This window comes from Saimiri boliviensis, chromosome 1, assembly GCF_048565385.1.
Source record: "Saimiri boliviensis isolate mSaiBol1 chromosome 1, mSaiBol1.pri, whole genome shotgun sequence".
Taxonomy (NCBI): domain Eukaryota; kingdom Metazoa; phylum Chordata; class Mammalia; order Primates; family Cebidae; genus Saimiri; species Saimiri boliviensis.
The window spans coordinates 105148102-105160499 of NC_133449.1; the positions used below are offsets into that span (position 1 = coordinate 105148102).

General features: G+C 51.8%; 1 protein-coding gene across 1 annotated transcript; it reads right to left on the reverse strand.

Moving 5' to 3' along the window:
* Nucleotides 1–2477: 2477 nt before the first annotated feature.
* CES4A (carboxylesterase 4A) lies at nt 2478–11781 on the reverse strand. Its single transcript, XM_003936279.4, has 12 exons — nt 11641–11781; nt 11425–11558; nt 11021–11174; nt 9316–9420; nt 9130–9234; nt 8937–8975; nt 8278–8418; nt 7650–7730; nt 7125–7278; nt 5910–6038; nt 5612–5684; nt 2478–3222 (listed from the first exon to the last, which is right to left on the reverse strand). The coding sequence occupies exons 1-12, from the start codon at nt 11755–11757 to the stop codon at nt 3054–3056; spliced, it is 1401 nt and encodes a 466-aa protein (XP_003936328.2). The 5' UTR covers nt 11758–11781; the 3' UTR covers nt 2478–3053.
* Between the last annotated feature and the right edge of the window lie 617 nt (nt 11782–12398).

Genomic DNA, 12398 nt, shown 5'->3' on the forward strand with positions numbered 1-12398 from the left:
GCAACCTCCACCTCCCGAGTTCAAGCGGATTCTCCTGCCTCAGCCTCTCAAGTAGCTGAGTGCCCACCACTACACCTGGCTAATTGTTGTATTTTTAGTAGAATGCAGTTTCACCATGTTGGCCAGGCTAGTCCTGAGCTCCTGAGCTCAAGTGATTTGCCCATCTTGGCCCCTCAAAGTGCTAGGATTACAGGCATGAGTCACCTCACCCAGCCCAGGCTAAGGAACTTAATTGTATTATGGAAGGTGATCAGATATGGAGGGTGGGGGCTCTGGTTAAAGTGACTTAGAAGGAATCTTGCTAAAAAGTCAGGCCTAGCTGAAAAAGTTCAGGAAAGTCTGAGTAGAGTTTGGTCAAGGATAGAATCTTTGTCAGGTGAGAAATCAGGAAGAACCGTCAGAAGCAGGCCTGGGCTAGCTCCTGGGATGTGCCAGCAGGCCACAGGGGAAGTACCCAAAGACCTTCAGGTCGGGATGTCCCTTGTGGACAACCGGAGTGAAATCAGGCCCAGCTGGAGCTGAGCAGCAGTTGAGTTCTGCACTGGCTGCTGCAGGACCACCTTCCGGGAGCTGAACTAGCAGCCCCCACTCTGGCTTCTTGCTGATGAGGGGCTATTTGGTTGCCTGGGACATCCTCTGGCTGTGCTTCCTTAGACTAGAGTTGCCACATCTCCTGTGGTAGCCACCCTCCCTCAGAGATTGCCCCAGGTCTGGATGGAGGTGGCAGGGTGCCTCAGACAGGCCTCGAACCAATTCCTGCTCTGCCCTCACTAGCTCATGACCTTGGGCAAGGCTTTTTAATGTCTCAATACATCAGTTTCTTCATCTGTAAAGTGGGGATAAGAAGATCCGTGGTTGTTGTGAGGATTAATGTTTGCTTGAAAGGGGCTTCTCTCCTCCTCTACCATCCCTTTGCTTTGGAGGTTAGATGTTGGGGTATGGGGGATAGGTGTGCCTCATCCTACAGATCTATGCAGCTTCTGTTTGCCCCAGAGACTCAGGAACCTCTCAGAATAAAGGGCCTAATCCACACTAGTTTGGGACAAAAATACTGTGGGACACTATGCCAGTGTTCATAGCAGCATTATTCACAATAGCCTAAAGGTGGAAAGAACCCAAATACCCATCAATGGATGAATGGATAAACAAAATATGGTATATACCTGCAATGGAATATTACCCAGCCTTAAAACAGAAGGGAATTCTGATACATGCTACAGCATGATGAACCTTGAAGGCATCATGTTAAGTGAAATAAGCCAGACACAAAAGAACAAATACTGTATTACTCTACTTATATCAGGTACCTGGAAGAGTCAAGTTCATAGAGACAGAAAGTAGAATAGGAGTTCCCAGGGACTAGGAAGAGTGGGTAACAGGGAGTCATTGTTGAATAGGTACAGAGTTTCAGTTTAAGTGATGAAAAAGTTCTAAAGATGGAATAGTGGTAATGGTTGTACAACAATGTGGATGTACTAAATGTTATTGAACTGAACATTTAAATATAGTTAAAATTGTAACATTTGTTATTTGTATTTTATCACCAAAAAGCTCACAATGGCCATGCATGGTTGCTCACGCCTGTAATACCAGCTTTTTGAGAGGCTGAGACGGGCAGATCACCTGAGGTCAGGAGTTCAAGACCAGCCTGGCCAACATGGTGAAACCCCATCTCTACTAAAAATGCAAAAATTAACTGGGCATGGTGGTGGGCAACTGTAATCCCAGCTGCTCGGGAGGCTGAGGCAGAGAATTGCTTGAACTCGGGAAGCAGAGGTTACTGTGAGCCAAGATTGCGTCATTGCACTTCAGCCTGGGTGACAAGAGTAAAACTCCATCTAAAAAAAAAAAAAAAAAAAAAAAAAAGGCACGGTGGCTCATGCCTGTATTTCCAGCACTTTAGGAGGCTGAGGTGGGCGGATCATGAGGTCAGGAGATCAAGACCAGCCTGACCAACATGGTGAAACCCCGTTTCTACTAAAAATACAAAAATTAGTTGGGCCTGGTGGTGGGTACCTGTAATCCTAGCTACTCGGAGGCTGAGGCAGAAGAATTGCTTGAACCTGGGAGGCGGAGGTTGCAGTGAGCTGAGATCGTGCGACTACACTCCAGCCTGGGTGACACAGTGAGACTCCATCTCAAAAAAAAAAAAAAGAAAAGAAAAAAAACCCCACAAAACAACGAAACAAAAACTGGGACAGGCTGAGATATACATGGGCTGCAGGAGAGGCCAGAGGAATCTGGATGCAGCACTAAGACCTACACTGATGGACAAGTGAGTGTGGGGTGTGGCTGTCCTGCTGTCCTCAGGGGTGCACTTGAGACCAAGTGTTTTGTACCCCAGGCAACTTTGCAGTAGCACCTGCCCTTGACTTAGTGTAGCATCCAGGCATAGCCCACTAAGAAACAGGCAGCAATTCTCACTTTCTCCCAGGGCTCAGATTGAGACAACATAGACATTGAGGTCAAATCAACACTTCTTTATTGAGACTATCCCTGTGTATAGACTTTGGAGTGGCCCTGGGGGAGATAAGTGTGGGTGGGAGAGAAGATCTCAAACTATCAAAAGTTTGCTCCATGTCACAGATAACCTGCCCAAGGCCTCCAGGCCAATGAACAGACAGGCACGAGGTTGAGCAGGATGGATGGTAAATGCCAAGCTGGGTGCAGGGACAGGGGCAGTGGTAGTCTGGGTTGACCTCCCATAAGAAGGAGCTACAAGGAGATACTGAAGGGTGGGAGGCTTTGAAGAAGGGATAAAAGAGGTTGTCTGAGGCTGGAGAGTTGGGCACAGCATGGTGTTGACAGGGCCTGGCCTAACCGGATGTCAGCAGTGAGGTAGGGGGCATCATGGGATGTCAGGCTGGAGAGGGTGGTACAGGGCCCACGTAACAGGCAAAAGCTCTTGCTCTGGCCTGGAGGCAACAGGGAGCTCCTGCACGTTCTAAGTTAGGGTGGGCAGAACTCTTGTCCCCAGGTATGTCCATGGCCAGTCTCCCCAGGGCCTGGGTGGTGGGGCAAATGCTTCTTTGGCTCCTTCCTGCACGGCCCCCTCAGAATTGCCTCTGCTTCTCAGATCTTTGAGACCGGTACAGACTCATCCAAAAAGCCATCTTCTTCTCCTTGAGCTTCTTGCCCACGCTTGTGGTAAAATCCAGCCGCAGGTACTTTTCATCCTTGTCGTAGCGTGGCCAGCAGGGTAGATTCCCATCATTGGGGTTTCTGCCCAGAAGGGAAAAAGAGAGGATTCTCTCTGTTCCTCTTCATCCTGCTTCTTTCTCTCACCCTTCCCTCCTTTAATTTGCCCTTGGGAGCTGGGGTTCCAGAGGGCTTTATGGAGATGATACTTAGCTCTTTAAGAAAGAGTAGGAAAGTATGTAGTGTGGCGGACCTTCCAGGCAGAGCAAACAGTATGTGCCAGGTTGATATAAAAGACCAAGGTGGCCGGTTGCGGTGGCTCACGCCTGTAATCCTAACACTTTGGGAGGCTGAGGTAGGCAGATCACAGGGTCAAGAGATCGAGACTATCTTTGCCAACATGGTAAAACCCCGTCTCTACTAAAAATACAAATATTAGCTCGAGCACCTTGCCTGTAGTCCCAGCTACTCGGGAGGCTGAGGCGGGGAGAATCGCTTGAACCTGGGATGCAGAGGTTGCAGTGAGCCAAGATTGCAGCACTGCACTGCAGCCTGGGTGACAGAGCGAGACTCCATCTCAAAAATAAATAAATAAATAAATAATAAAAGGCCAACGCTTTTAAGGAAGCACAAATAAAGAGGTAAAAACAGGGTGTGTGTGTGAAAGGGATGGAGGTGGAAAGGAGAATAGGAAAGATTTTGAAAGGCCTCTCATGCAAGGCTGAGGATCTGGGACTTCATCTTGGAGGCAGAGAAGCCATGAAGAGCTTTAAGCAGGTGAATGACATGGCTAAATGTTATTTCAGAAAGACCCCTTAGGCTGGGTGTGGTGGCTAATGCCTATAATCCCAGCACTTTGGGAAGCTGAGGTGAGAAGATTGCTTGAGCCCGGGAGTTGGAGACCAGGCTAGGCAAAATAGCAAGACCCCATCTCTACAAAATACAAAAATTAGCCAGGCATGGTGGTGTGTGCCTGCAGTCCCAGCTACTTGGGAGGCTGAAGTGGGAGGATTGCTTGAGCCTGGGAGGTCAAGGCTGCACTGAGCTGTGATTGTACCACTCCACTCTAGCCTAGGCAGCAGAGTGAGACCCTGTCTCAAAAAAATTTAAAAAAGAGTGGCTGAGTGTGGTGGTTCATGCTTATAATCCCAGCACTTTGGAAGGCCAAGACGAGCGGATTGCCTGAGATCAGGAGTTCAAGCCTTGGTAATAAGGCGAAACCCCATCTCTAACTAAAAATACAAAAAAATAGCTGGGTGTTGTGGCACACGCCTGTAGTTGCAGCTACTCAGGAGGCCGAGGCAGGAGAATCGCTTGAATACAGGAGGCAGAGGTTTTAGTGAGCTGAGGTTGTGTCACTGCACTCACAGAACAAGACTGTGTCTTAAAGATAAATAATTAATTTAAAAAAATAGAAAAAGATGAGACCATCCTGGTCAGCATGGTGAAACCCCGTCTCTACTAAAAATACAAAAAATTAGCTGGGCATGGTGGCGCGTGCCTGTAATCCCACCTACTCAGGAGGCTGAGGCAGGAGGATTGCCTGAACCCAGGAGGCGGAGGTTGCGGTGAGCTGAGATCGCGCCATTGCATTCCAGCCTGGGTAACGAGAGCGAAACTCCGTCTCAAAAAAAAAATAGAAAAAGAAAGACACTTTGAGTGTTTTAAGGAGGAAGGATTGAAAGGAGAGGCCAGGTGCGGTGGTGGCTCACGCCTGTAATCCCAGCACTTTGGGAGGCTGAGGCAGGTGGATTGCTTGAGGTCAGGAGTTCGAGACCAGCCTGGCCAACATAGTAAAATACTGTCTCTATGAAAATACAAAAATTAGCTGGGCGTGGTGGTAGGGGCCTGTAATTCCAGCTACTCGGGAGGCTGAGGCAGGAAAATTGCTTTAACTTGGGAGGCAGAGGTTGCAGTGAGCCGGGATCATGCCACTGCACTCCAGCCTGAGGTAACAGGGTGAGATTCTAAGAAAATAGTCACAAAGCTAGCCAAAGTCCCCCTTACATGTTGCCTACCCCCGAGGCTGGCCCAGACACCTCCTCTGTGCTCTCAAAGTGCCTTGTGCTCCCCCAGTACAGCTCTCAGTGTGCCAGCTTGTAATTTCCTGATTTTATGTGGTGAGCTGCTGGAGGATGGGGCTCATGTCTGCAACATCCTTGAATTCCAGCTCCCAGTACTGGGGCTGGGCCCAAAAGAGAGCAGTGGGGAATGACTGTGGAATGCTTGAGTGAATGAAGAGTGTGGGTCAAGGATCAAGAAGGACACATTCTAGAGATATTTAGGATCTGGTGAATGACTGGGGAAGCTGAGGAGGAAGGGGCACTCTGGTGGGGCTGACTGAGCAGTCGGTTCCTGCCCAGCCTGGGGGCAGTTTCTGTAGGACATGCTGGGGCAAATATCTGAAGCAGCTGGCCATCAGGTCCAACACTGGGCAGGTAGAATGCCCAGATATGTCAGAGGGCAGACTTACCCTGTGCGGGCAAAGTTGGCCCAGTATTTCATCATCCGGAGGCTAAGCGCCTTCTCCTTACCCGTGGAAAGACCTGGGGGCAAAATAGGATGTGGCATTTTGGACAGAGCAGGGGATGCTGACATCCCACCCTACTCCTGCTGCTGCTGCTGCCTCCGGAGCAGAAGACTTTCATTTGAGAGAGCATCCCAGATTAGGAACTGGGGAGCTCCCCGTGGCCAGCTGATGGAGGGGTGGGTCTGCATTAAGAGGTAGGGGACTGGACACCCAGTGGGGGTATCAGGTGGGGCCTTTGTACCTGTGGCGAAGGGGCCCCCAAAGAGGAAGTACATCTCATCCCCATGGTCTGCCCCATCAGTGCGGGGTTTGAGGATCATTCCACAAGTGCAGCACTCAAATTCATACAGGTAGACAGAGAGGCTGGCATCTGTGAAGAGGGAAACTGAGGAGGGCTGCAGAAAAAGCCTCAGCTGAGGCTTCCCATCCACCCCATGTGTCCCACTCACCTGCATCAAGAAGGAAAAAGAGCTTTGGCTTCAGAGTCAAGGGGGCAGACTTGAATCCTATCTGTACTACTCATTTGCTGTGTGACCTAGAACAAGCCACTCCACCTGTCTGAATTATGTCAATAATTCCTTATCTGCAGACTGAGAATACTAAAAGCTAATTCACAGGATTGTGGCCAGATTCATGGAAGCCTTTCCTCTTCCCTGTTCTGAACCTTTCTTGGTCTCATATTGAAGGGTCTTCAGTGTCTGCATTCTCCAACCCCACCTTTAACCTGTCACCCACATGTTGCCCAAACCCTAGTCAGCCTGGGTTTTCAAGGTGCCCCTAAGCTTTTCCTCTCAGCCAGAAGCATTCTCTGACCACCCCAGGCTGCTCCTCTGGATCGCCTGATCTCCTGCCCTTCTTCCTAAGGAAAAGCACTTCCTCACATATAAATATATATGTATATATTTAAATATATATACATACATAAATCTATCTATCTATCTATCTATCTATCTATCTATCTATCTATCTATCTAACTATATAGAGACGGAGTCTCGCTCTGTTGACCAGGCTGGAGTGCAGTGGCGTGATCTCAACTCACTGCAACCTCTGTCTCCCGGGTTTAAGTGATTCTCCTGCCTCAGCCTCCCAGGTAAGTAGCTGGGACATGCTATAGTACAGGCATGTGCCACAACATCTGGCTAATTTTTCTGTATTTTTAGTAGAGACGGGGTTTCACCATGCTAGTGAGGCCGGTCTAGAACTCCTGACCTCAAATGATCCACCCACCCTGGCCTCCAAAAGTTCTGGGATTACAGGTGTGAGCCACCATGCCTGGGCCTGGGCCCTTCCCCTCTTATAGTTGGTAGCATGCTGCCTCCTCTGTGTTATCTTAGAATCCTATACTAGCCCAGAAGTATAGAGAAGGCAGGGGAGCCATTGATAAGCCCTATTGGTAAACAGTACAGCTAGAGAGTGGATGGGGCCAGTGTGGCTACTCTTGGGGACCTTGCATACCTCTGTGGTAGTGGGCAGTCTTCAGTGTGGCATACACAGAAGTGGCATCTTCAACTATGTCCATCATACGGTTTCGTAGCATCTTCCAATCATGCTCATTGGTATTGTCCAGGTACTCCTCCACCACAAGTGGTATCTGCTCCTTGGTGATATTCTGGGTGGGGAGGCCACACCTATTGAGGCCTGGGTGCCAGCTGGGCCAGAGGTGGGCCTACCAGGGACTTGGACCCAGGCTCAGCCCCCCAGGAGTTTTTGAACTGGGAGGGTGAAAAAGGGGAGCTTCCTGGGAAAGTTTCCATCTCTGCTGATTGTAACCCCTGATTTTGCTACACAATTGCCCCTATGACCCAGAGCATGTCTGGGGTCCTTACCTAAAAGCAGCCATCTGATTCCACACCAAACCCCAGGCCTTCTGAGAAAGATCCTTACCCTGGCCGCAAGCCCCTTTGCAAAGAGCAGCTACTAGGTTAAAAAAGGGGGGGGTCAGCCTGTCTAAACAGCACCCCTGTCAGCTGGGCCTCTCACCAACAGGGTGCGGGTACTCCACAGCATCCTGGCGATGGTTTCCTTTCTCATCACCTGCCGGTTTAGCGGGAACTTCATGATCTGTTCACAAGACAAGGACCCTGGTGTGGGTCAGGCCTGGGCATTAGGAGGGATTCTGGCCAGAGCCACAAAGGCCCCAAGGGTCTTGCCCATCTAATGATGAGTTCTCAGACAGAGCACACAGCACAGGAAGGGCCCGTGACTCTCTCTTGCCCCGCTCCTCCCATCCTGCCCATCACTACCACCTGGGCCAGAGCTGAAGCGGTACTGAGCAGCGGTCCATCCTGAGTTGGGGCATCTACCCTGACCTAGGAGCAAGGGAGGGCTTCAGGATTTGCAGTTGCCTAGAGGCTTGGGAATGAGCATCATAACCCATGAATTTGGGGCCCTCAAACTTCCAAGGCCACACTTCTCCCTTCTTCCCCTCCATCATTCCTGGCTGGTTCTCACTGTACAGGGACTACAGGAGGCCCCCAAGCATATGGGCATCCCCAGAGAGGCTACTGGCATCTGACGTGGTGCCCAGCACCATCCAAGAGGCAACCTTCCCTGCCTCCACTGTGGTACTCACATAAGGCAAGAGCCAATTGAACTCCTACTCACTTACATAAGGCACGAGCCAATTGAACTCCAGGTTGTTGACACCCAGAAGGTAGGGCACAGATGAAATCTGCCCCTGGGTCAGAAGCACCAAAGGGTCATCTGGCAACACCACACCATCCACCACAGGGCTCATGAGCCAGATAATCTACAAGGCAAAGGGCATTTCCAGCTAGTCTTCTCAAGTATCCTCCCAGGGTCCTTGTGACCTTGGGTACCTCTTCAGAGGCTGCTCTAGCCTAGGCTCTTTGATTTGGCAAATGCATGGGGCTGGCAGGACCAAGCTACGTAGACTTGGGATGCTTACTGCTGGTATCTGTGTAGCTCACTTCTTCACCTCTTGAAAATCTTTGCTAAACGTCACTTCAGTGAGTCCCTTCAGTGAGTCCTGCCCTATCCCCCATCCATTCTATTTAAGAACCCACCCGCACCTCCCAACATGTCCAACCCCCCTTTACCCTCTTCATTCCTTGCTATTCACTTATCACCTTCTAAGGAGGTGGATAATGTATTTATTTATTTATAGGGTTTATTGTCCTTCCCCACTGTAACATCAGCTCCACTATGGAAGGGATCTTGGCCTGAACAATTTCCTAAGTATCCCAAGTGCCTGGCACAAAGTAGGTGTTCAATAAATACTCAAATTGCAGAATATGGCCGGATTACCTCTTCAGGGTCTTTCTGGAAATTCAACTGGAAGAATCTCTGTGGGGGAGAGGAAGGGATCAGAGTTAAAGAAAGTCTCCCCAGTGTGCTCTTGAGATAGGGTCCCTGGGGAAGTAGTTGGAGGTGGCTGGGTAACAGGATAGGAGGATGGCCTTCAGGCAGCCAAGTCAGGCAGCTGAAATGTTCTACCTACCATCTTCTCGGACACACGCATGACCTTGGCCCCTGACAGTGCCCTTAGGCAGTTTACCAGGATCTGTGTGCTGTTGTGGTTGCATCCAGCCAGGTGGGCAACCTTCTAGACAGAGAAGAAGGGATACTCAGGGGTCCTTCCATCCTGCCCCTCCTTGCTGAGCCCTGGGGAAGGAGAGGCACCCACCTTGGCAACTTTGAGTGGGTTAGGAGTGATGAAAAGTTTGAATAATGCAGTGCCACTCTGGGCAATGGCCCGATGGAAGAGACCTGAGGCTAGGGGTGACATCATCTGCAAGGATAGGGAGGAAGCCACCCATGAGATGCCCAAGTAGGGACACCTGGGCTGTTCTGGGCATCTGGCCATGGGCAGGCAGCCTGAGTGAAGCCAGGAAGGGCAAGCATCTGGGAGGGAGTCAAGAGTCCTAGGGTGATGTCCTAGACCTAAAGCCAGTGGTCTCTCTGCCTCTGGTTTGTGCAGTGGGCTCCAGTGGGGTCCAGAGGGGATGTGAGATTGTGGGAGGAAATCCGTTGGTGTGGGAAAGGTGTCTCCCTCTGCTTTGGAGCTAGAAATAAGGGGTAGGTAGAAGGGACCTCATGGCTTCTCCAGCTTGTTACCTGTGCTGATGACTCTTGGCCTCTCTCCACCGCCCAAGTTTGGGGAACAAATACATGTAGGGCCTCCCATCCTGTCCCTTGGATACCTCACACTTCATGTTCCCCAAACCTTCTCCAGCCAATCCCTGTTTGGGTGGCATCCCTTACCCCACATCATCCCCCAGCCCCAGGGGCCTTCCCTATCTCTGCTTATTCCCACACCCCAGCTGCCCTAGTCCTGTCCATATGGCCTCCTGCATCATGCTGAGTCATCCTGTACTCTCCGTCTTTCCTGCCCTGCTTTAGAGCGAGCCCTCATGATCTCTCCTGGGATATACTCTCCTTATCCCTGCCCCTCCCAGTAGCTCTCCAAGTCTCTGTTCCTGTTTCTTGCCAACCCAGTCTCATGCAGCAGGCTGAGACATCTCTCTAAAAGGACATCTGAGTGTGTCACTTTGCTGCTTAAAATCTTTCCCTGCTTAGGAGTATCGCTTGAACCCAGGAGGCAGAGGTTGCAGTGAGCCAAAGCGCCATTGCAGTCCAGCCTGGGCAACAAGAGTGAAACTCTGTCTCCAAAAACAAAACAAAACAAAACAAAACAAAAAACCTTTCCTTGCTTTTTAGTGAAGTTTGGATAAAGTTGCTTAATTCTCTGGGCCTTCGTTTCTTTATCTGTAGAATGGGGGGACAACAGCACTTTTCATTTTGGACTGGTGAAGGAATTACATGGATGATGACACATAGGTGCTTAGGAGAATGCCTGGCATACAGGAAGTGCACAAGTGTTGAGTATTATTATGACTGTGGCCAGCAAGGCCCTGTGTGATGTGTTCACTTCCCAGCCATGTGCCCCTCACAGGGCACCTTACATTACACCCACATTCCAGGCACATCCCAGGTCAGCAGTCACATAGGAGTCAGGGACAAAGCCTTGTGTCCAACTTATTTCCCTGGCTCCTAGGCCTGGTGTGAGGTCCTGGCCTTGCCCAGTGGGCAGATGGTGGGCTCTGTTCAGGGGATAGAGTTCTGGGGGAATGTGGAGAGGCAGGGATTTGCTGATTACCCCAAGCCTCAGCACTGCCCTTCCTGGAGCTTGGTTTTCTCATCAGTGATATCGCTGAACAGAGGAGACATCCTTGGCTGTCAGGGGCGGTCCCTTTGGCAGGGGTGAGGGCAGGTCTGTGACAGGCATGTTGCTATACACGCAAATCTGCACACGGCCTGTTCAGTGGAGGATACATTTGTGGGAACGGAAGAGCCTGTCTGTGCTGAATCCGTCTGGGCATTGCTCTCACCAGTCCTGAGATGCACATGGCTCCCGCTGACTGGCCGAACAGGGTCACATTTCCTGGGTCTCCCCCGAAGGCCGCGATGTTCTCCTGCACCCAACGCAGAGCCGCCATCTGGTCCAGCAGCCCCCAGTTCCCGCGCGCGTGGCTGTCGCCCGTGCTGGGCGTGCAGGGTTCACTGTCAGGGTCCCGGGCCTCGAGAGTCGAGGTGCGTAGGGCTGCCTTCCTGGGCTCCCCGCAACCCAGCCCAGCCTTGCCCCTCTAAAACCCATTCCTGCGACCACACCCACTTCCTTGGAGTTAGCCCGCCGGCCCTGCCCCATCCCCGCTCCAGGCCCCGTCCTCCCTTCCCACCCAGTCCTCGCCTTTCCGCCCTGAGCTGCGGTCCCAGAGGGTCCCTGCCCCACCACCTCAGGAAACCGAAGACACCGAGCCTGTACTGTAGAAACACCAGCACCACTTTCTCGCGGGCAGCCAAGTAAGAGCCCTCGTACGAAGACGCGGCGCCCACGACGAAGGCGCCTCCCGGGAACCAGACCATCACCTGGGCAAGGAAGGCCGGGTCCTGAGCGGGGCGGGGTGGTGGGCGGCGGTGGGATAACGGGCGAGGGAGACCTGGCACTCACCGGCAGCGGGGCGTCCCCGGGCTCGCGCACTGGCGCGTACACGTTCAGGTACAGACAGTCCTCGCTGAAGCGCAGCAACTTGTACCGTTTCCGTATGTTGACGTACATGGAGGCCATCTGGCCCCAGGACTCCTGCAGGCACTTGTGGGCACCAGGTGCGTGTGGGCCCCGCGCAGTGGCGGCAGCGGTCGCGGTGCGATGGGTTTCAACCCAGGGTCCGCAGCAAGGGGATAGAACCCAAAACAAAATCCAGGCAGCGTCTGTGCATGTGCATGTGCGTGCGTGTCCGTGTCCAGGAGGCCTCCTCCAGCCCTAGGGCCCAGGACTGGGAGGCAGGTTGGCCTCTCGGGAACCAGCCCCTCCCTGCGTGGCACCTCGCTCCGTGGGTATGCCGGGGGAGAGATTCCTGCTCCTGTGGGAGACCTTGTTGGTGCTGTCAAGGCAGGAACCTGCCTGCCCTGAACACCTCCCTGTCTTTCATGCCCCGCTGTCCCCTCAGTCTCTTTTCTGCCTCCCAAAGAGCTCTAGAATATGGTCCGTCCCCTCCATCCCCATCTCTAGGGGGATGTCAAGGCCATCACCGTCTCTGATCTGGACAGTACCCAAGCCTCTTGACACTTCCACCACTCCTCGGCCACACTCCGGAGGTCCATGTCACTCCTCTTCTTCAAATCTTCCTTAATAGGTATAACTATGATATACCAATGAAAACAAACAAATCAACAAAAATCTTCCCTGGCTCTCCACTTGTCCTCAGG